Raw genomic sequence first — 21,417 nt, forward strand, 5'->3', positions numbered from 1 at the left:
TTCTATCTCATATGTCTCTGGACCCTGCTTCTCCTCATCTCTGGGCCGCCTCCTATACCAGGCCCACTGAATCTCCATGTGGCAGCCTCCTGGTGTGTCACAGGAGGTTGTGATGTGTGATCCCAACTATTGCTTAGTAATTAAAGTACTAAAGGGTTGGTTATTTCTTTCAAAAGATTTTAAAGAATCAGTGAGAGGTTCAAGACTGTCCCAGTGTCACCCTCACTTTCTAGCACTTCAAAATGGCAGAGAGAACCCCACCTGTGCCTCAGAGGTTGCAGACAGGCGAAGTATATGTTGTTATGGATGGAGGAGGGCAATCACAAACCCACCCAGTGCTTTACTTCTCTGCCCATTTCTTTTGGTTTTGCCAAAACCAGGTTGTGCCCATACGATGCGCATCGTGGCAGAGAAAAAGGCTGAGCAGTCTGGGTATAGGCCTGTTTCAGTGGCAGTGTCCCAGGGTGTCCACGCCTAGAATGTCTCCCAGCTCCAGATCACCCTTCTAGAAAAGCCTCTTTCTAAGCCTATGTCCTCCTTAAAACATGTCAGCAGGGTCCCGATGCTCAGAGGATGGTGCCCAAATTCCTTAGCCTGGGCTCCATCCTGGCCCCAGCCACACTTCTTTCCAGCACACCCCAACCCTAGGCACTGCCCACAGTTCCCCAATGGCAGGTCCTTTGATGCCACCGAGCTTCCACATGTATCACTTCCTCTGCTCTTCCTCACGTCTCCAGTTGGCCACCTCATTCTTCTAGCTGAAATGTCCGCTGCTGGGAAGCCTTCCAGAGATTCCCTAGTGAGCTGCTCCAGCATTTATCTACCCCACTGGTCCCAGTCATGCTGTATTCTAAAGACTCGGTTTTTGTCTAGAGTCGTGTGTGCCTCCCAGACAAGAGTGTGAGCTCTGTGAGCGTGGGGACTGTACTTATTCAGCAGGAGCTCAAAGAGGGCTTGCTCATGGAGGAGACCCCTGGCCCTGTGCCTGCTGGGACCCTCGCGTGACACTAGGGGAGTCAGTTTTGGTGATCATGCAATATCAGCGGTGCCCGGCTAATACAGAAGACAGGCTGAGAGTAAGCACTTTGGGAAAACGATGGGTGAGCAGTGAAGAAGAGAAGGGTTAGGAAAAATGAAGGGATCAGAGGAGTAGTTCACTTAGCCCCTTTTATTCTGAAGGTCCTCGCCTCTTCCCTAGTACTGTCAAATGAAAGAGTCACTGAAAGCGCCCGCGAGACCTGCTTGTGTGAAGAGGTAGAGGTTTATTGAAATATAAACATTCGAGAACATGTAAGATAGAAAATGACCACAACATATACAGACACTTGCTGCAAGAGGACTTCTGAGGTATTTATCCACTGCCTAGGCTACCCATGTGCTATCACATTTTTTCCTGGTTAAATACAAGTAAGATGGGGAAGGGGAGGGGACGGAGCGGCCCTGGCCAATGGCTGCCATGTGACCTCAGGGCTGCACCGTCAGGAGAGCTCCTCTTGGCCCAGGGCCCCATTCTGGGGGCACCTGCCTGCGCTCCCACCCTCGGGCTTTCAGGCTGAGACCCTGCTGTTGCCCCTGAGGACAGCGAGGGCCTGCTGAGAGGGCAAGCTGGGCAAGCTGCCTGAGGAAAGGGAGAGGATCCAACAACCAGGAAAACACAGTGCACCACCCCTGTGTCCTCCAGGTGGGAAGAGTCCATCCTTTGTGACCAAAGCCCTGAGAAAGACACACTGGCCAAATGTCTGCGATGCCTTCAAGTGGGCCCAGCGCCAGCCAACCGGGCTCCTCCCTGACACAGACCTCAGAGGCCCTTCTCTGCCAGGCCCTGCGCCGGCCTGGTGAGGCCAGGAGAGGGTCAGTCCCCAGTGGATGGGGCTGTGTGTGTGAGTATGTGTGAGTGTGAGACAGTGTGGAGGGCTAGGGAAGGGAGAGAAGATGCAATCAGTGCAGCTGCAGCTCACTGGGCTGAGGTATGCGTTTTGTGCTCAAGCGTATGATTTCCTTTCCTAGATGGACTGAGCGTTAGTTGTGCGTGGGCTTGTGCCACCATGGTCTCCCAGCGCGACGATATCACAGCGGGTGGGGTTCCACTGAACACTGCAGGGCTTACTCGATTGAGAGGTGAGCCTTGTGTGAGAATCACCTCTTTTTTATGACACAGGAACAGCCCAATCCACCCCAGGGTCCAAGAGGAGAGACAGAGCTCTTTCAGCATCTCCTCACTCTCTGGGGCACCTCGACTTCTCCAAGGCCCATGGCCTCCACAGCCCGCTCCTGCCCTGAGGTGGGAATGTTGAGTGAAGGGAAGATGGCCTGCCCCCACCCTGGCGAGCTGGGCGCTGGGGTTTGGGACTGCCCTGCTCTGGTGGGAAATGGGTCAAGGGCCATCTTGAGAACCGGTGTGGTTTCACGATCCAACCTGCGTGAGAGTGGGCCTCTCCGTTCCACCTCCTCCTGCCACTGTGATCCCTGAGTCATCTCTCCTGCTGCCTCGCTCGCACCCTCACTGGGGTCTTAGGGAAGGGCCGGAGGGGCTGGGGTACCAAATCATTTGCTCGGCTTTGGGGGTGATCTGCTTTCATTTCTTTGGTGCTACAATAACAACAATAAAAATTTTAAAGTAAAAAAAAACACAAAAGTCAGCAAACACATATAAAAAAGATTTCAGAGATGCAAATACTTCCTGAAGAATCAAACATCAACAGTTACAAATCTGAGGTATTTCAATGAACCTGACATTGACAGGTTTGGGCCCCACGAGAAGAAGAGGGGCCCAAGGGACAAGTGGGCTGTTTCCTGGGAGAGCTGGCCAACAGGGATGAGTGGGGGTGTGAGGTCTGGGAGGGTAAGAAAAGGGTCAGTGGAGTGGGTGCCAGGGCCTGCCTGGGCAGCCCCTGAGGCTCTGCCTCTCCCTCAGCAGATGCCCAGCAGGCCCTGGGTCCTGAGGAACTGCCCTCATGATCCCTGTCTTGGGGACCATTAAAAGGGGGATATGGGGCCCTGAGGACTGCTTCAAGACTTGAATTTGAGAGACCCACACCCCAAGAACCAAACATGGGAGGCAAGGTGGGCTGGGAGGACCCCATGCCATGCTCAGCAGAGAAGGGCCACAAAGACATGCTCTTGGCTCCTAGCAGCCCCACACTGGAGTCAAAGATTGGGGGACTGAGCAGGGGAAGAGACCAGTGACCCTGGGGTCATGGCAGAAGGCAGGGGAAGGGAAATAAATTAAAGGGGAAGGGATGTGGAGGGCCTCCAGCCCTGTGTCAGCTTACAGATTGTCAATACATTGTGCCCGGGATGGGAGGTGGCCTGGGAGCCCTGGAGGAAGCTGGACGCCCACAGACCCCGCCCAGTTCTCCAGGACAATCCCTGATTGGACAACGCTGCCCTGTCAGGCCCCTCCAGCCTCTCCTTGCCTCTAGAGTACAGCAGGACCTGGTGGAGCCTGGACAGACGGACAGGTCCAAACTCTCAACATCTGGCCAAATGGTGTTTGATGTGGGCTCCATGAGATGAGGTAAATTCTGTGCATCAACTTCCTCCACTCTCGATGGGAGGGTGGAGGGAGTTGGGAGCTGGGTCCTGCCCCTCAGAGGGACCAGCTGGTGGAGGGCTCTGCACTGGGGGTGCCCCGGGACGAGGTAGGACTTGGCGAGCAGTGAGAACTGCTGCTGCTGCTGGCGCTGCTGCCGATGCTCTGGGGAGCGGATCCTGCGATGAGGTGGACCACAGGTTTCTGGGCAAACAGCACACCTGAGCGAGTGGGGGCGGGGAGAAGGAAGTGTGAGCACATGGGCAGAGGACGGACAGGTTCAGGGGTTCAGTTCATTCCACTGTATCTATTGCCGCCTAACTCTGGGCGAAGAGGCTCCATGCTGGACACTGCGCTAGGTGACGACACTGCCCCGCCTGCAGGTGCTTACAGGCTGGTGAGGGGGACAGAGTCATTTTGCTGAAATGTCACAAAGGCTCTAAGTGAAGTGTACCCAGTGTGTTGTGGGGAAAAAAGGCGGCTTTGGAGGGCAGGGGAAAGTGGGTAAGGAGAAGCTCTGGCGGGAGAGCATGCCTGGATTTTTTAGAAAAAGTGGCCACATGACGAGGAGGAGACGGTGTGGCAGGCAGAGGAAATCTGAGAGAACAAAGAACAGAGAGAGGCGGCGAACGTGCTGGAGGCTGGTGCAGCAATGCGGTAGGCCTGGGGGGGAGCTGAAGGCAGGCATGCGGCACAGGAGGCTGGAGAGGTGGGAGGGCGAGGAAATGGAGGCCTGCGTGTCTCTAGGCTGCCGGGGCCTTACCCTGTGGGGCTTGTGAAGCCCCTGCAAGTTTTAAGAAGGGGAAGAAGGGGACGGACATCATGAGGTGGGCATTTCAGAGCTCTCTGTGGGGCTGGGAGGATGTGGGTGGATGGAAGCCTGCAAGTAAGCTACTCTAACAGGGGAGAAGAGAGGTCTGAACCAGGGCCATGCGGCGGGGACGCAGCAGAGCAGCGGCGTCTGCTGAGCTCTGGGGGGCGATGGGCCTGAGGGGCTCTCAGGAATGACTTCCAGGCTCCAGGCCTGGGTGACTGCACAGCCACTGAGAAAGGACACAGGTGGGACAGGATTGAGGCAGGTGAGGTTTGGGGAGCCTTCAACTCTCTTCTGACTGCTCCCCATGCTGAGGGGGAGGAGGCATATCCTCCTCTCTCCTGAGAGAGGATGAGAGGAGATGCAGAGCCAGGCACTGATCTCCCCCTTCCCTGCTTTCTGCACAGACCCACTCCCAACCCCCAAACCTCCTCGACCACACGGCACCACCAGAAGGCAAAGGGCATCCAGGCCCTACCCGCTGGCTCGCCCAGTCTCCTTGAGGGGTCTGTGTTAGGCAGAGACCTTTGAATGTGGCGTGGTCTCTGAAGCACTGACTCTGTGGTGATTGGCTAGGCAACTTGGCATCCCTGCTTCTCTGCAGGCTGCTTCCAGGAACTCTGCCCCTTCCCTGGCCCCAAGCGTGATGCCCCCAGCAGGTGGCCCGGCAGAGATCCAGAGCGGCCTTGGCCCCAGTCCCGAGTAGGAGCACTCAAAGCATGCCCTGTGGAAATGCCCCTGGTTTCGATAGAAGGTGCAGCTCTAACCCCCCTCCAATGGGCACCTCCCCATGCCCTCTCTAAAACAGGTGGTTGATGCCCAGGCTCCCAGCAGGAGGCCACTGGCCAGTGTGCCCATGCTCTGGGGCCCCCACTCATCAAGCTGTGCTTAACAAGAGTCAGCTGGAGGGACTTACCTGGTGGCACAGTGGTCAAAAATCCGCCTGCCAATGCAGGGGACACAGGTTCAATCCCTACTCCGGGAAGATCCCACATGCCGCGGAGCAACTAAGCCCACGCACCACAACTACTGAAGCCCGTATGCTGCAACTACTGAAGCCCACGCGCTGCAACTACTGAAGCCCGCGGGCCTAGAGCCCGTGCTCCGCAACAAGAGAAGCCACCACAATGAGTAGCCCGCGCACCGCAACGAAGAGCAGCCCCCACTCGCCGCAACTAGAGAAAGCCCATGCGCAGCAACACAGACCCAATGCAGCCAAAAAAACAAACAAAAAAAAACCCAGTCAGCTGGCTTTATCCCCAGACTCATCCCTACACCAACAAAATGGGAGTGGGAAACGGATTGCTGTTTCTATGAAAACTAAGTTGAACACCTTGGAAAGTCTTCGTAAAGGTGGTAAACCAACCAACCAACAAAAAACTGTTGCTAAATTAGATTTAGGGAGAGACAATTGTAAAAGACTGGGGGGAAAATCATGAAAATATAGGCTGATTCTGCTGCACTCAGATTCCTTTGCCTGTGTCAGTTTTTGGACCATGACAGATGATGTTTAGGAAGAGAAGAGCTGAACCAGTCAAAGAAAGGAGACCCATGCATTGAAAGACTGTAATGGTGGACACTGATTTAACTTATAATACAATGTTAAAGGTGTGGATAGAGTTGATTATGATTCTTTACGTTAAATGACTTTTTCAAATAACGAGCCAACCACTGGTCGAAAAAGGGTTAGACAAGGGGTCTCCATCACTTTGTCAAAGGTGGAGGGGGATCTGTCATCCTATTAGCAATCCTCAGCCCTCCTCGTCCAAAGAACTACTTTACCTTTGGAACCTTGAAAGGAAGCCACCCCTGGGAAGGTGTTCAGACAGGAGGGTGACAAGGGGGTCTTGCAGGGAGCTGTACTGAGGCTGGCTGCCACCCTGCCGCCTCCTTCAGAGCGCCAAGAGCCTCACCTGCATAAGTGGTGCCGTCGATGTCCACAGACATGTTGATGCTCCCAATGCTGCTCGTGGTCAGGTTCAGTGCTGCAGCCGAGGCCTCTGCTCTGTCCTCTGCTGGGGACAAGGGAGACAGCAGGCCCGGTCAAGCCCTCTGGCATTTCTGTCGTTCCCTCCAAGGCTCTCCCGCCCTCCCGGCCTGGCCACAGCAGGCTGAGGCCTCCCAGAGTTAGAAAGCACCTGGATAACATTCCGCCGAGTGTAAGGTGTGGCAGGAGAACCAGGCTGGTGAACGTCCTACGGCTGGCTTTCTCCACTGAACCACTTCACCTTCCCAACTCCCTCTGCTCTCAGAGAAGAGGGATCACATAGACAAGGAGGCTGACCTCAGCTCGCAGCTGCGCACTGATGCTTTCAACACGATTCAGCAAACCCTGAGCACCCACTATCCACTGGGTGGGGCATCAGAGGTCACTAAGACCCAGTCCCTTCCTCTGAGGATTCGCCTTGCCTCCTCCTCCCCGTAACCAGGCTGGGAGGTCCTCAAGGAGAGGGTCTACCTGCCCAGCACCTGGCACTCCCTCTCAATCTGAGCCATCCGTGGTTTGTGGAAGGCTGCAGGCGCTGGAACACAGGGCCTCTGCCCTTTCATGATGTTGAGAGCCAAGAATTCTTCCAGATGAGCTGCCTCATCTACTAGCCTCTGGCTTGTGCAGGGCCAGGGGCACCTGGCCTGAGTGGGTAAAGAGGGCAGAGCCCTGCTGTCTGGGCTGTCGCCTCCAGTTCCCTTCAGCTCCTCGCCGGGGGGAGAGGGACAGGGAGGGGCTGCCTGGGAACACGCACAGCTCTCTTCACACCTGATTTCTTCCCAACACGAGCCTGCTCATGTTTGTTCTGAGACAGAGTCAAGAATGGCAAAGAAAATGTGTGTGAGGGGGAAAGAGGAGAAAGGGGAACAAGGGATGTGGAGTGTGTGGTTCGGGGGGGCGGGGAGAAGGTGGGGCACCTGAAAAATGTGGAGGGGAAGGGAAAAGATGCCAGTTATGCTGCCAAACTTGTATTTCCTCCTGCCCTCTCTCCCGGGGGTCACGGGCAGCCTGGCCTGAGGCAGCTCTGGCCCCTCACTGAGCCTCCGGAACGGAGGTGCTGTCTTTCTCCCAGACGGTGAGGCACGGGGGTGAAGGGCGAGCCCTTTAATTGAGACAGATCAAAAGGCAGGAGGGGACAGGGAAGACACAGCAGCTGTCCCTCAAGGTCTCCTGCTCCTCCTCCTTGAACAACTGCTTTTCCTCTTTGCTAGAGAACAGGGCACGCCTGAGGCAACTGCAGGTCCCCTGGAAAATGACTTCAGCTTTGGTGAACTGAAATCTCTGTGGCCACCAAAGCCTCAGGTGGTTCTTTGGCCTCTAGATCCATCTGGAGGCCAGGGGGGCAGAACCTGGAGGGGCTCCACCCCAGTCCCCGGGACGTAAACGGGCCCTCGAATGGAGCCGGGGTTTGGCGCCTGCGCCCGGCGCTCACCCCTGCCGTTGATCCTGATCTTCATGGGCAGCTGCCGCGCCATGCTGAAGAAGTTGCGCTGGAAGGCCTGCTGCACCAGGCGCTGCTCCTCCTCTGACAGCCTGGACGCCTTCTTCTCAGGGGGCTCCCCCGACTCCAGCCGCTCCCGCAGCTGCTCCAGCGTGGCCGTCCGGGTACCCGCCTGCTGGCTGGCCAAGGTCACGGGCACAGCCAGGCGATTTGGCACGGGCACGGTTGTCACTGGGACTCCATCACCTGACAAAGGCACCAGAGCTGGACCCAACCCATAACCCACCCTCCCACCTGTGTCTTGGACCCAGGGAACTTGGCGTCCTTCCTCCCTGCCCTTCCTCCTCACAAGGGCCCTGCAGACCTTTCCTGAGAGTGGCTGCTGGGGATATCCGAGGGCCACTGGCATTGGTGCCACTGCCGGAGCCCAGCCCGAGGATGGGGAAGCGGATCTTGGGTGGGGAGAGGAGGGCAGGGGCCCCAGCGGCAGCGGCAGAGGCAGCAGCGGGCGAGTAGCCAAAGAGGGAGGAGCTGTAGCTGGGCCGGCGGCCCTCCCTCCGGTTGCCGTCAATGGCTGCCTGGAGCTCGGCCGGGGAGCTCAAGGCTTTCTTCTCACACTCGTAGGCATAGAGATACTTCATATACCTGGAGGGAAGGAAGGAAGGAAGCCAGAGTCATCCAAAATGTGGCATGAGGACTGCCCAGTTTAAGTCGATGGGCCTCTGGAAGCGGGCTCTGTGGGGCAGGCTCTGTCCTCTAGGACAAAGGAGCACAACCTGGTGCACCCGATGGAAGAGGAACCTCCCGGACAGCGATGCCCCACCCCAGGCCCTCTAACTGCTACCCAATTCTAAACGCAGCTCAAAGTGGAGGCAAGGTTCATTAGGGAAATAGATATTTTTGCTAACGTTTCATGTTTGTGTGGCGCCTTTCTAGTGCCCTGGGAGAAATGAGAAATGCCATGTTTTGCAATGTCTTTCTGGCTCCTTGATCTCCTAACCGTTCTGAGTCAGGCTGGTCAGACAGGAGCAATTCTTCCCACTGTGTGTGGACCTAGAAGTGCTGTCCCTCTTTGTGTCAGATGCCCCAAGAAGCAATTCGCTACCCAAGAACCTTGGGAGAAGGACTGCTATGCTGGATATTGCTCTGTTCCCAACTTCTCCTGGAACAGTTTCACTAGATAAAAACCCTTCTACTTTTCAACAAGGCCTTAACATGCCACCTAACCTATACATGGCTGATCTTTCCGTATTTTTCACAGAACAACGTCCAGAGTTCTGAAAGAACAGATTCCCCTCTGGCCCTCATTCGCCAGTGCTCCTCCTGTTCTCACTGCTTCTATCACCCTTGTAATTAACTCAAATGGGTAGAAAAACAGGTCACCAGTCCCAGTGGGGCCAGCCTGCCTGCCTTCCTCTGGGTCCGCTGTTGCTGGGCAAGCTGAGTGTCAGGTAGGAAGGGCCAGGCTTAGGGTGGAGGCGCTGTGTGGGAGACGACGTCCTGGAAAAAGCGTGGATTTCAGAGACAGAAGCCCAGGCGTGACTCTTCAGCCTGAACACTTACTAGCTGGTATGGCTCTGACCAAACGATCTAACCTCTGAGACTTAGTTCTTGTTGTCTGGGAAACAGGGACAAAAACCTTCTTGACAGGGTTGCTGGTGAGGTTTGAATGAAACAGAACAGTGAAGCAGCAGCACACAGGAGATGCTTGGGAAGGGGCGCTCTCAGGATTACTTAGGTTAGGGAGGGGTTCATCTCAGAAAGCTCCTGGCCCTTTCAGGAATTCCGCCCATCTTGCTCACTATACAGTGGAATTTCCTTCCTTCCTTTCCTCTAGGTTAAAGCATCCCCTTTCTCCAGCCTTAGCTTCCTTTCCCCAAGGCTCTGGCCACTCACTGGGTCCTCAGGGTGAAGGCGGCGCTGGTGATGGATGTGGGCAGGTTCAGGCCTTTGGTGATCTCCCTCCAGATCTTCTTGTTGATGATCTCCACCAGGCCCCCCTTCTCTGTCACCAGCTTATACAGCATATATAGGTCCAGGATCTGCTTGGCCATGATGGGGATTCGGTTGATGGGGGTCCCTGTGATTGTGCGAAGAGAGAAACAGAGGGTTGTGTCATTACCATGCAGAGAAAGAAGACATCTGTGGATGCCCACCTTTTGCTGAGTTGGAAATATGTTCATAAATCTGCTTAGAAGTATAATTTGACTCAAACTCCCAAAGCCTGGAAGCTATCAGACTAGCTGCCAGTTCTCCTTGGGAAGAACAGAAAGATAGGTCCAACTCACAGGCTGTGTGGCCTTGGGTAAAACACACAGCCTCTCTGGGTCTGTTTCCCATCTGTAAATAAGAGAGCCAGACTAAATGACTTCAAAGATTTTTTTTTTTTTTGCTAGCAGTATGATTCCAGATTCTTTCCTAATGATTTGGCAACTCAGTCCTCTGGAGCCTTCAGAAGCCGTTCAGCTGCCTCCTCAGGGAAGTCTTTCCCTGACTCCCAAGACAGGTGAGGTCCTGCCCCATTGTCCACCTGGAGAGCTTCCTGGGCTTCTCTTTTGCAGCTCTCAGTGCAGTTTATAACCGTGTTTTTGTTTGCCTACTGCCTGTTTTCTCTTCATCTCTTCTCCTGCTGCAGGACGGAGAAATGGTTTTTTCTCTCCTGTGTCCCCACCATGTCAAAGGAGCTGCTGGGCACACAGGTCTCCAGGGGGATGAAAAGCCACTCAACAATTCTCTCCCTGCTAATCACTCCAACCCCTCCCTGGCCTCTGAAAGAGGGAGGGTCAGAGCCGCTTCCGCCCACTGGCCCCGAAGGGAAGTGAGAGGAGCCAGGGACTTGATTAGGAAACCTGGCACCGAGCAGGAAGGCCCACTAATGAGCACCGGGGGACGGCAGGGAGGGCGGGGCCAGGCTCCTTTCTCGGGCGGCTGGGATGCTCGTCAGGAGGCGTGATGGATGACTGTCATTTGGCAGCCTCGGGATTAATGATCTGGAGGTCAGAGGGGAGAATTCCAGCAGGAAGGGTCACCGTCCAGGGCAGGGTATGAGACTTGTTGCCTTTTGATGGCAAGTCCTTTTACTGTACATAGGCTGCTCCTCCTGTGTCGTGGCCCCCCCAGGCTTGCTGAGGTCTCACTGACTGCCTGGTGGAGTTAGGCCAGCTTGATTAGAGAAGGGCTGTTTGTTTCAGCTCCTCCTGCTTCTTTCCCCTCAAGGAATGGCATTTTCTTCTCAGCTCTAGAACACTGGCCTCACCAACTCTTTTATAGGGTAATTCAAGCCAGAGTGGAGTGAAGGGTCCCACGTTTATGAGGAGGAAGTAGCGTGAGCACGAACACGTGGCACTGCTATGGTGGGACCGGGCCTCTCTTCTCAGTGTGGAGAGGGAGCTAGAGGTCTTGAAGACCTTTGTCTTGACCGGCTGATCTTTGGAGGGTCAAGGACAAAAGGGCCATAGAGTTAAGTTCAAAGGTTCATTGGTAAAGTATCAGAGGACTGCTGGCATGCTCCTAAGACACGACAGCTCGCGTGTTGGTTAACTTCTTCTCCCTGTGCTGTTCTGGATAGTAGACCTTATTCCTGTCATAAGCACAAGAGTCTCATGCAGCAGAACTGGCCTCCTGGCAGGACACGGCTAAGGTCTCCCTTCTTTGCAGGCCTGTCTGCCCGAGCACGCTCATGGCCTTGGCGAGTTCATACCCTCAGGGCATCACCTGGAGAGTCTGGGAGGACCACTCCCAAGGCCCCCTCACACAAGACCCCGAAGCTCTCAATTCCAGAAGCTTCCAGAACATCTTCACACATGTGACCTCTTCACTTCCAGGTCAGATGTTCACAATGAGCTCACCTTCATCCCCTAGGCCAGCTCCCATTTCCCATCACTTCCTCTTCTTCCGGCAGCACCATCATTCTTTGAGGTCTTGGGTAGACCTCCGAGGCAGCACTGGCTCCTCTCCCTCCTCTCTCACCCACCTTTAGGCTGTCGGGAGGCTCACCGATTACTGCTTTGAGGCCCCTCTCAAAGCCATCGTCCTCTCCGGCCCTCAGACACCACCCTGGGCCAGGCCCTCGCTGGCTCACCATCAGATGCCCCCAGCAGGTTTGAATCCACGTGCTCAACCTGCACGCTGCTGCCAGACCATCTAATGAAAACACCACTTTCATGCCATTACTCGCTTCCTAGTTTAAAAACCCACAATGACTCTTACTGCCAACCCAGCCCACCTCACATGTTCAATCTCATGACTCGGGTTCCCCAACACTCCTTAGAAGATTATGTACGATGTATTTCAAGCATGTCCCAACAACTCACTCTTACTCCAATCAGTTGGGTCTTCTCACCCTCACCCCTAAAGCCAAGCTCCTTTTTCCTCTACTTTTTGTTTTTACTCTCCCTCCTCCTCAAGCCTAAAATGACCTGTCTGTGCTCAAATCCTCTCTACACTGGCCTTCAACGTTCACTCCCTCCAGGAAGAATTTTCCAACTACCCCAGTTCACATGGATTTCTTTCCTCTCAGAATTTCTATTATAACCACTACAAGTTCAGCAAATAGTTACACTTGTTTCACATATGTTCGTCTGGTATCCCAGGAGGACTGTAAGCTCAATGAAGGCAGGGACCGTTTTTCCTTCATCATGTCTTGAATATTATAATGTTTAATAAGCTAAACTACCATGCAGATTAAACCAACCAACCAACTAACCTGCTTCTCAGAGTCAAAGCAACCAGCTCTGTCTTAACCCAACTGGGAATATTAAACGCATTTCCTTCCTGCTTGTGGTGTGCCCACCAGGGTCTGTCACTAACTCTAAGTGTCTAATTGCTGACAGCCCTGAACAGAAGTCACCCTCTCCTCTCAGGTCCTGGCAGGTTCATTAGGGGGTCACGACCCTTATTAAACGACTGCGGAACAGAGGCCCAGGGTGGTTAAGCCCTTTGTGTCCGAGTCCTACAATAAGAGAACTGGCAGCACAGGAACGGATGGAGAGCTGGGGACTGAGAAGGTAAAGAAACCGTGACTTCATTCAGTGGGGCCAAAGGGAAGGCGAGACAGGTGTGAAAGAGGGCAAGGGGGCTGGGTCTGTGGTGCCCCCAGAGCAGGCGTGGCTGAGTGAGTGACCACCAAGCAGGGCATGTCCAGCCGAGGGAGTGCTGTCCTTCGGAACTGTCACCTTGGAGAGCCAGCTACCACTCCGTTTGTGAAGAGCTTTCAGAGTTTACTCTATTTTCATTTGATTCTCTCCAAGGGCGGTAAATCTTCAAATGTAAAGGGTGTATTTTACTTTTAGAAATGGTCATTCATGGAAACAAGCCAGAAAAATAGGATGAAGTGACCAGGCTGTTTATACTGATTTTGTGTGAAGATGAGGTGTGGCCATAAACCATGACAGATTATCTAGTGTGGCTCAAACTGCCTCTGAAGGCAAGTCCCCAGAGAGGAATTATAGATTTGCTCGGAGTAGTCACTAGACTAAATTGCTAGTCATTTGAGATGGCTTCTTTCAAAGACAACAATGTCATAGATGTAGAAATTTCATTAAAAATTAGCCTTTTTTATAGTCACACAGAGAGTGACTGCATTAGGCTGGGAACTGCTCAGGGGCAAGGGAAACAGGTAGATACCGGACCTGAGAAGACAATGAAGGAGCAAAGTGGCATTTCAAGTCCCCAGAGTGACCTCTTCCCAGCACCGCTGGAGAGAAAACACAGGCCAGGGCTGCTTTGCAACCCAGCCCCACTCTGGGCATGTGGGGGTCATGACTTCTCTCACCAGGGCCCCTAAGGCCTGGCCAGGCACCCCGGTTCCAGGATCAGTGGGTAAGGGGAATGGGCATTTTCTTCCTCATGGTTGGCTCTCCACGAAACGGCTAAAAGTAGCTCCCAGTGCAGGCGGGCCCCTCAGTACCGTCAGAAACAAAGCTGAAGCTATTCTGAGAGCCAGCTCTAGATGACATCATGGTTTTCTCACATTATGCAGCCAATCCAGACACAAAACTTGCCCTGGCTTCGATTCTTTCGACAACTAAGAGAGAGGCAGGATCCTCAGGCTGGTCTCTCTCTGCCGTCTGCTCTGTGCTTAGTGGGCCTGGCAGCCATCTCCCTTGTCCCAAGGAGACTCAACTATGAAGAGAAGGGGAGAAGGCCTTTTAGCTGAATTTCCCTGCCTGAACAAGAAAGAAAACCAATACATCACGCTGGGGGGTGGGGATGGGGGGGATCGACAATATTCAGGCCTCAGTTTCCCTGTCAGTCTGAAGCAAGGAATTTGCTTCCAGATGACTTCCAGTTCTAAAGTCCTATGAGTCTATGAATAAAAACTTAAAACAAAAATTGATAGTTTTGGGCTTCCCTGGTGGCGCAGTGGTTGGGAGTCTGCCTGCTAGTGCAGGGGGCGCGGGTTCGAGCCCTGGTCTGGGAGGATCCCACATGCCGCGGAGCGACTGGGCCCGTGAGCCACAGCTACTGAGCCTGCGCGTCTGGAGCCTGTGCTCCGCAACAGGAGAGGCCGCGATAGTGAAGAGGCCCGCGCACCGCGATGACGAGTGGTCCCCGCTTGCCGCAACTGGAGAAGGCCCTCGCACAGAAAACGAAGACCCAACACAGACAAAAATAAATATAAAAATAAATAAATAAATAAGACCCGGTGCAACCAAATAAATAAATAAATATTTAAAAAAAAAATTTGATAGTTTGGGTGGGGGGGGTGGTGGTGGTGGTAGGATGAATTGGGAGATTGCGATTGACATATATACACCAATGTGTATAAAATGGACAACTAATAAGAACCTGCTGTGTAAAAAAATTAAATTAAATTAAATTTTAAAAAATTGATAGTTGTGACTATTACCAAGGGAGGTGACTTGGTTTTAGGAGCTTGCCTGAATTACGAAATAATGTTGCCAGGTAACCTTGAGATGGATGGTTTGGGATCTTCTCTGATGAAGGGCGCCTGTGTGGCTTAGGACCAGGTCTGTGAAGTTCAAGTCCATAAGCAATGGCTCTTTCTCTAGCCTTGTGGGGGAGTCTCTGGCCTATTCTCTGGGCTGGATTACATCTTCCTCTAAAGAGGCTCTTCACCTGAGAGGGGGCAGGCCTCAGTCCACAATAAATGCAAAAGCAACCTGCAGAGAACCAGGAAGGAGACCAGCAGCCACTGCAGGGAGCTCTCGGTGGGTCACCAGTGTTGGCCCTGCAGGAGGCCGAATCTCCGCCCCCATCACACCTCCCAGAGGGGGCGGGAGCACCTGATGGGGAAGCCTGTGGACTGTCAGTCACTGCTATCAAAGCAGGAGCTAGGATTGAGGGTAATTAATCATGCTCCCTCTGACAGCAATCCAGGGCCTTATCTGTACCCCAAGAAATGCCGCTGGTCTCCAGTTCCCTCCTCAATAAAGGAGACTGACAGTTCCAACAAAGAGGCCCCTTATCAGATTTCAGCCGGAGAGCCTGAGGCAGCCCGAGGGAGATGTGGAAAAGGCTTTTATGAGGCCCGGACCCAGCGAAGCTGTGGGGGCTCCTGGGGCTTTAACCCTTGGAGGTGGGAATGCCGCTGGGCACAGGCGCTCGCAGGCCAAACCTATGATCCGGAGCTTTCAGCGAAGATGGAGCTAAACAAAAGCTGCTCCCCGGCACTTGGCTCAGTCTTACCAGCAATCAGACTGTGGAGACAGAGCTTAGTGGGGTAGAGGGCAGAGCGGGGAGATGGCCTCCTCTGGCACTAGAGACAAAGATGGGAGATGGCAGGAATGTTGGGGGGAGGGCCACTTCCTCCCCACCACAGAGAATGGGCACATTCCAGTCAAGACCAGAAGCAATCAGGGGGCAGGGACCCAAGACAGAGTCGCATGGCTGCCTTCCTGCCTACTGGTCAGGGGTGAGGGCCCAGGACCCAGGGCGTGGCCCTGCCAAGGACCCTCGCTGCTTTTTCCTGACTTTGAACAAGATCATTAATCATTTCCATAGCCTGTCAAGAGAGCTGGGCGGCTGACCAGGGAGCCTAGAAGAGTTAAGTCCCACGTTAAGCAGGGAATGTGCACAGGCAGACAGGCAGGCAGGCCTCCTGCTTATTCCTCTGCATATTAATTCCCGCCCTGCTCTAGTCCTGCTCCCAAGCAACAAGCAGAGGAATGACTGGTGATTTTTTTCCCCCTGACTCGTTCATGTAGAAAATACCTCCCACCGGGAAACTGGGCAGCAGGCTCTGGTGGCGTGCCATGCAGTGAGTAGTAGATGACTGTTCCACAGGTCAGGGCAGAGGCAAGATGCGCAAGTATCCTAATACCAACACGTATGTTTCAGCCCTCTACCTCTGATTTCCCACTGAAGGGGGGGTCTAACTGACATAGAGCCCAGTGCACTAATGTTAAGTATACAGCCCTCCAGATCTTTACTGCTGTGTATACCCCTGTATCCATTCCTCAGATCAAAATACAGAACATTTCCAGCACCCCAGAAAACTCTTCCATTACCATTCCCAATCAATATCCATCCCCTACCACCCCCCCCCAGGAGGTAACTATTATCCTGACATGTATCACTATAGGTGACTTTCTTGAACTTTACATAAATGGAAGAATGCAGTATATAGTCTTCTGTGTCTGGCTTCTTTGTTCCACGTTAGGCCTGTGAGAGTCATCCCAGTTGGGTACAGCAACAATTCATTCTTTGTTATCGCTGTGTGGTATTCCACTACAGGACTATGCCAACATTTAGTTACCCATTCTACTACCAATGGAAATTTGAGTTCTTTCCACTCTTTGGCTATAATGAATGGTGTTGCTACGAATATTCTCGCATGTGTCTTTCAGTGAACATAAGCTCTCATTTCTACTGCGGATACACCTAGAAGTGAAATTGCTGGGTAATAGGGTTGGCATATGTTTAGCTTTAGTAAACATTACCAAACAGATTTCCAGTGGTTATGCCCATTTATATTCCCACCAGCAATGCATGGGAGTTCTGGAGGCACCAAACCTGAGAGGCTAATTTTAAACCCATTACCCTTCTTGATACTCTAGTTCAGACTAATTGCTTTAGGTGAAGTTCAACAGTATGTGCAGTGTTGTACTCTACTATGGCCAATAATAAAATTATGGTTATGGCTGTGCTGTTTCCTTCCATAAAAACTACATTCAGAGAAGTAGGCTAAGGAGTTAGAAGGAGGTGGACCATCGGGTCATCTCTGCTTCGCCTGCTGCTGGTCAACAGACCTGGCCCGAGTCTCCAGGAGAGGGGGTGGAAGGCTGGCCGGGGAGAGGTGCAACAACTCAGGGGTGTTCTGGCCTGAGCAGTGCATGGCTGTCTGAGCTTCCATTGCCAATCCATGCCCCTCCCTCTCCAGACCTAGTAGATTTTCCCACAGTGTAACTGGGTCAAACTCTCCCTTTAAACTTTCCCTACGCCAACCTTAGGACGATTTATTGAATATTGGCTCACCTTGGAAAAAAGGAGGCAAAACTATCAACCCCATTTTACCAAGTGCTAGAAGTACCAATAAATGATCTTGAAGGGGAAGAGGCTGAATTTAAAGACAAAAGTGAGCTATTCAAATTAATCATGCCTTTCAAAAACCAGGGTCTCTTCTCATTATCATGGATAACTGGGTAGTTATAAGGTATTTAAATGACTATTAAAAGTGGGGGGGAAAAAAAACCCCAGTACCTGAACAGTGGTTGGATCACCTGGGGAGAGAAAAAGATCTGGCCTAAGACAAAGGAAGATTTGCATTTTGGACTCTCATTTGGGGGTAAAGTTAGAATATGAAGCCCCAAAGCCTATTTTATCTGACAAAGACAAACATATTTTAGTCTGTCAGGAAGAGTGGCCATGGCACAGACCATTTACAGCAAGATACAAAGAATATACAAGAAACTCCCTCCACCAAAAGGCAAAGCAATATATGTCACGAACATTTCCTTGCCTGAGATGGATAGATAAGCACACAACAGAAGGAAAAACACTCAAATTGCACTTCGAGGCAGACCAAGCCCTTTTCCCACAGTAAATTCTTTGTATATACACATCAAAAACAGATCCAACAATCCATTTGGGAAAACCAAGGTCAGTTTGCAGTCCTGAACAGAACTGGTGGGGGAGGGAGGGCAGTTCTCCGGTGAGGTCTAGACAAAACTTGTCTTCCACATGACCAAGCAGGTCCTTAGCCTGGTGTGCCGAGCTGGGACGGGGGCTGGAGGGGAGATCCTTGCTTGTGGGCACTCCTGGTGCGCGCAAGATGCTACCTACCGTTAGGGCTTCTGTCTCCCGTGCCCCCAACCCCAACCCCATCCTGCCTTGACAGATGGCGCTTCTGTGCCAGCCACTGTGAATTGTCACATCTGCCCTTCCCTGAGAGATAAGCCGCCTTACCCTGAGATGAAGACTCTTCTTGCATGAAGAGTTCTACCTCGTGTTAATCAGTTAGATGCTGTCAGACCCTACCGGAGATCGACCTGTGGAGGCGGGCCACGGTCTCTGTGGGGCTCAGAAGGCTGAAGGAGAGATGAGGCTTGTCCACTGTCCCAGTGGGAAGTGATGGAGCTGCTGGTGCCAGGGGCCAAGTTTCTCAAGGGCAGTGCAGGAGAGGGGAAAAAGTCCTGGCCTCGGGATTAGGAGACCAAGGGCTAAATTGGCTCTGTGGCCTCAGGTGAGTCATTTAACATGGGGGCTGATTCTTCATGGCTAACGTGATAACCTTTGCTCTCTCCACCCCACAGAGCTGGAGCTGTGGGGAACAGCAGATCAGATAATGGGTTGAAAGGGTTCTGTAAAGTACATGGGGTAACAATAATAAAATTAACAGCAAAATCATCTCCCTCCTCTTTGATGAAACCACACTTCTGTTTCATTGCCTGGGAACAAGAGAACAAGCTCTTCTTCCTTAGTGATGAAGGAAGAATGGAATTGTTTACAAGCCTTTGCTTATGAGACTTCCAAACTAGCACCGCCCCCTCTCCGTACCCCCTCGAAAATCTACCAGGGAATGATACCTCAGGAATCACCCACTGTGAGTTAAATTAGACAGAGAATTATTTACAAATGTTTGGCTTTTTTTTGGACAAAGAAAGGTGTGTGTGTGTGTGTGTGTTTTACACACACACACACACACACAAACGTGCACATGGCAAAAGGTGAGGAAAAAGAGGCATAGGTGTTCTGAGATCTAACCCATCTTTCTACAGAAACATTTGTGGGGGAAGCACAAACAAAGGAAACTTGTTTAATTCAGTTTGGCTTCAGTCAGCAAAAGAAACACATGATTCACCAAGGAAAGGAGTGAAGAAGCATTTGGTTTTGGGGGTCCCTGGTGTAGTTTTTACACAACTATTTTGATAGAAAATTGCTCAAGGGGCTTTTCTTCTATTTTGGTTATCGAGGGTGGCTCATTATCTGTTTGTAGCTCAACAGACACAATCAGGGACACATAACACAGAACAGAGAACTTGGAAGAAATTTCCAGATTGACTCTAACTGAACTTGTGCATTTTATAGATAAGGAAACTGTGGCCCCCAGAAGAGGAAGGATTTGCTCAGGATCGTGGAGAAGGGTGGGATGTTAGCACTGGCTTCACACTCCTCAGTCCAGAGCTCTTTCCCCCTCCGCATGCCTCCCGACAGGCTGCAGCAGCCGTTCCTGAGGCAGGCAGGACACAGGGAGCCCGACTGGGCACTGCCTCGGCCTCTTCTCAGGCGCCTTCTGGGCCGGGTTGTTCTGCCGGTGGGGGAGGAGTCGCGAGGTGCAAGTCACCAGGTCTGGCCTAGAAACCAAGGTGCCTCGAGCTGAAAGGCCCATCTGCTGCAGTCAATTCACCCAAACATGTTAACAAGCCAGAGAGACCCAGCACAAAGCAGCGGTTACGGCTGGGCCCCTCTCCCACTGGACAGCCGTTTTATCACCTGCAGCTGCAGTCATTTGGGGCCACCTGCTGTGTCCTGCCACCCTTGGAGCCCGGTCCACTTCCTCTGCAGCGGAGCCTTCCATGTCAAAGCTGCCCGGCCCACTCACGGCCCAGGTGGGCGGCACCGGGCCTTTCAAACTCAGGTCGCTTTCAGTGGTTCCTTTGAAATCTACTGCTTATCCTTCATATTAGCTCTGGAGGATGAGTTGCTGACCCACTGCCAGGGTCTATGAGGCTTTTCCTTGCACCCAGCCAGTTAACAAGATTGGGCTCCTGAGTGCCCCAGACACTCCAATTTGGGAGTGACAAATAAGTCACAAACGTCTGGGGGCCCTTGGTCTCACCATTCTGTGAAGAGTAAAGACAGCAAGCTTCACATGGTTAGAAGCGCAAACTGCTCCCAGTCCCCTTGAACTGCCCATTCTAATTTAGACCGTCAACCATGAGTTTTCCAGGGAGGAGAACACGGTGATTTTAAAGGGAACAACCTCCACAGTCTCCCTGCCTCAGCCTTCCCTCTTCAGCCCAACTATACACTGTTTGCCACAGCAAACCTCCTGAAAGCACAGCTCTGGCGATACTTCTCATGTGTTAACTTCAATAACTCGGCTATGTCACAGACAGGAGTGCTAACTTCTTGGCCAAACACGGCTCTTCACAGTCCGGTGCCAGCTGATTCATCCAGGCCACAGACAAGGGTTCTTTCAGCCGTGCCTGGACCACGTACACCACGCATGCCCCGCGTTTCTGCCTCCACTCTCCCTATGCTGGAGCTACAGCAACTCTCAGGTCCCTACACTCCAGCCTAGGACGGGGCCCCACCACCCATTCCTTTGGCACTCAGCCACGGACGGGGAGTTCATCCTATTGCCTGACACAGGCCCTGCCGCCCTCAGGCATTGCTACCTGAGTGGAGATAAGATGATTTCCCTGAAGAGTTCCTCTGCAGAGGAAATTTTTGATCTTCACCTTCTTTCCTATCCTTCTATGGCAGTGGTTCTCAACAGGGGGACAGTTTTGTCCCCCAGGGCACATTTACAATATCTGCAGACATTTTTGGTTATCAAGACTGGGGGGTGCCCCCTGCAACAAAGGACTATCCAATCCCCAAAGTCAATATGCTGAAGCTGAGAAACCTTATACTAGAGTAATTAACAAGTAGCAAAACTGACTTGACTGTCTCCCTTCTACTGCTGATGCCAGCAAATAGTGAAATACCTAACGTAAGTGCTGAAAACAGAAAAAAGATTTACTCAGGGCCTGAATAACCATAAATTGACATGATCAAAGAGAGTCTCTTACTCCTGCTTTGGGTGGAATAGACTAGATGGCAGTCTGGTAGCCCCAGTGCTGTGCAATAGCGGGACACTCAGCACACACTGCTCTCTACTGCTGACCTCCAATCACGGGCCGAGGTCTAATTGTGGGTGGGAGTGAGGTGGGGGAGGGGAAGCTCGGCTTCCCTGCGTGGGGCAGCTGAGTTAGGAAAACCAACAGGACTGCTCCTACAGCAAACACATCCTGAGCGGCACCTGCCTCCAGGTCTGGCCCTGTGCTAGCACTGGGGACTTGGAGAAATGACAAAGTGGCTGTCCTCAAGGAGCGCCTCCTCTAGTGAGGACATATAGAAGTAAACAAACAATTACTGATCTTCACTCTTGGCTAGGCTGATATAACTAAAAATCCTTCTGGGAAGGGAGAAAAACAATAAAGTATCAATAGACTATAAGGCAGTGGAGCCACACT

General features: G+C 52.6%; 1 protein-coding gene across 2 annotated transcripts in view; it reads right to left on the minus strand.

Moving 5' to 3' along the window:
• Window positions 1–1,242: 1,242 nt before the first annotated feature.
• Window positions 1,243–21,417, minus strand: part of ARID3B (AT-rich interaction domain 3B) — a 52,344-nt gene continuing 32,169 nt past the window's right edge. Inside the window, exons 5-9 of one of the 2 annotated variants that reach the window (XM_059912774.1) lie at window positions 9,671–9,854; window positions 8,139–8,419; window positions 7,766–8,020; window positions 6,260–6,361; window positions 1,243–3,753 (exon numbers count right to left, since the gene is read on the minus strand). In XM_059912774.1, coding sequence (XP_059768757.1) covers window positions 3,590–3,753; window positions 6,260–6,361; window positions 7,766–8,020; window positions 8,139–8,419; window positions 9,671–9,854 — 986 coding nt within the window. In that variant the 3' untranslated portion in view covers window positions 1,243–3,589. The remainder of the gene's footprint in view (window positions 3,754–6,259; window positions 6,362–7,765; window positions 8,021–8,138; window positions 8,420–9,670; window positions 9,855–21,417) is intronic. The other variant, XM_059912773.1, reaches the window with a different exon arrangement.

The sequence above is a fragment of the Balaenoptera ricei genome, chromosome 2 (genome assembly GCF_028023285.1).
Source record: "Balaenoptera ricei isolate mBalRic1 chromosome 2, mBalRic1.hap2, whole genome shotgun sequence".
NCBI lineage: Eukaryota > Metazoa > Chordata > Mammalia > Artiodactyla > Balaenopteridae > Balaenoptera > Balaenoptera ricei.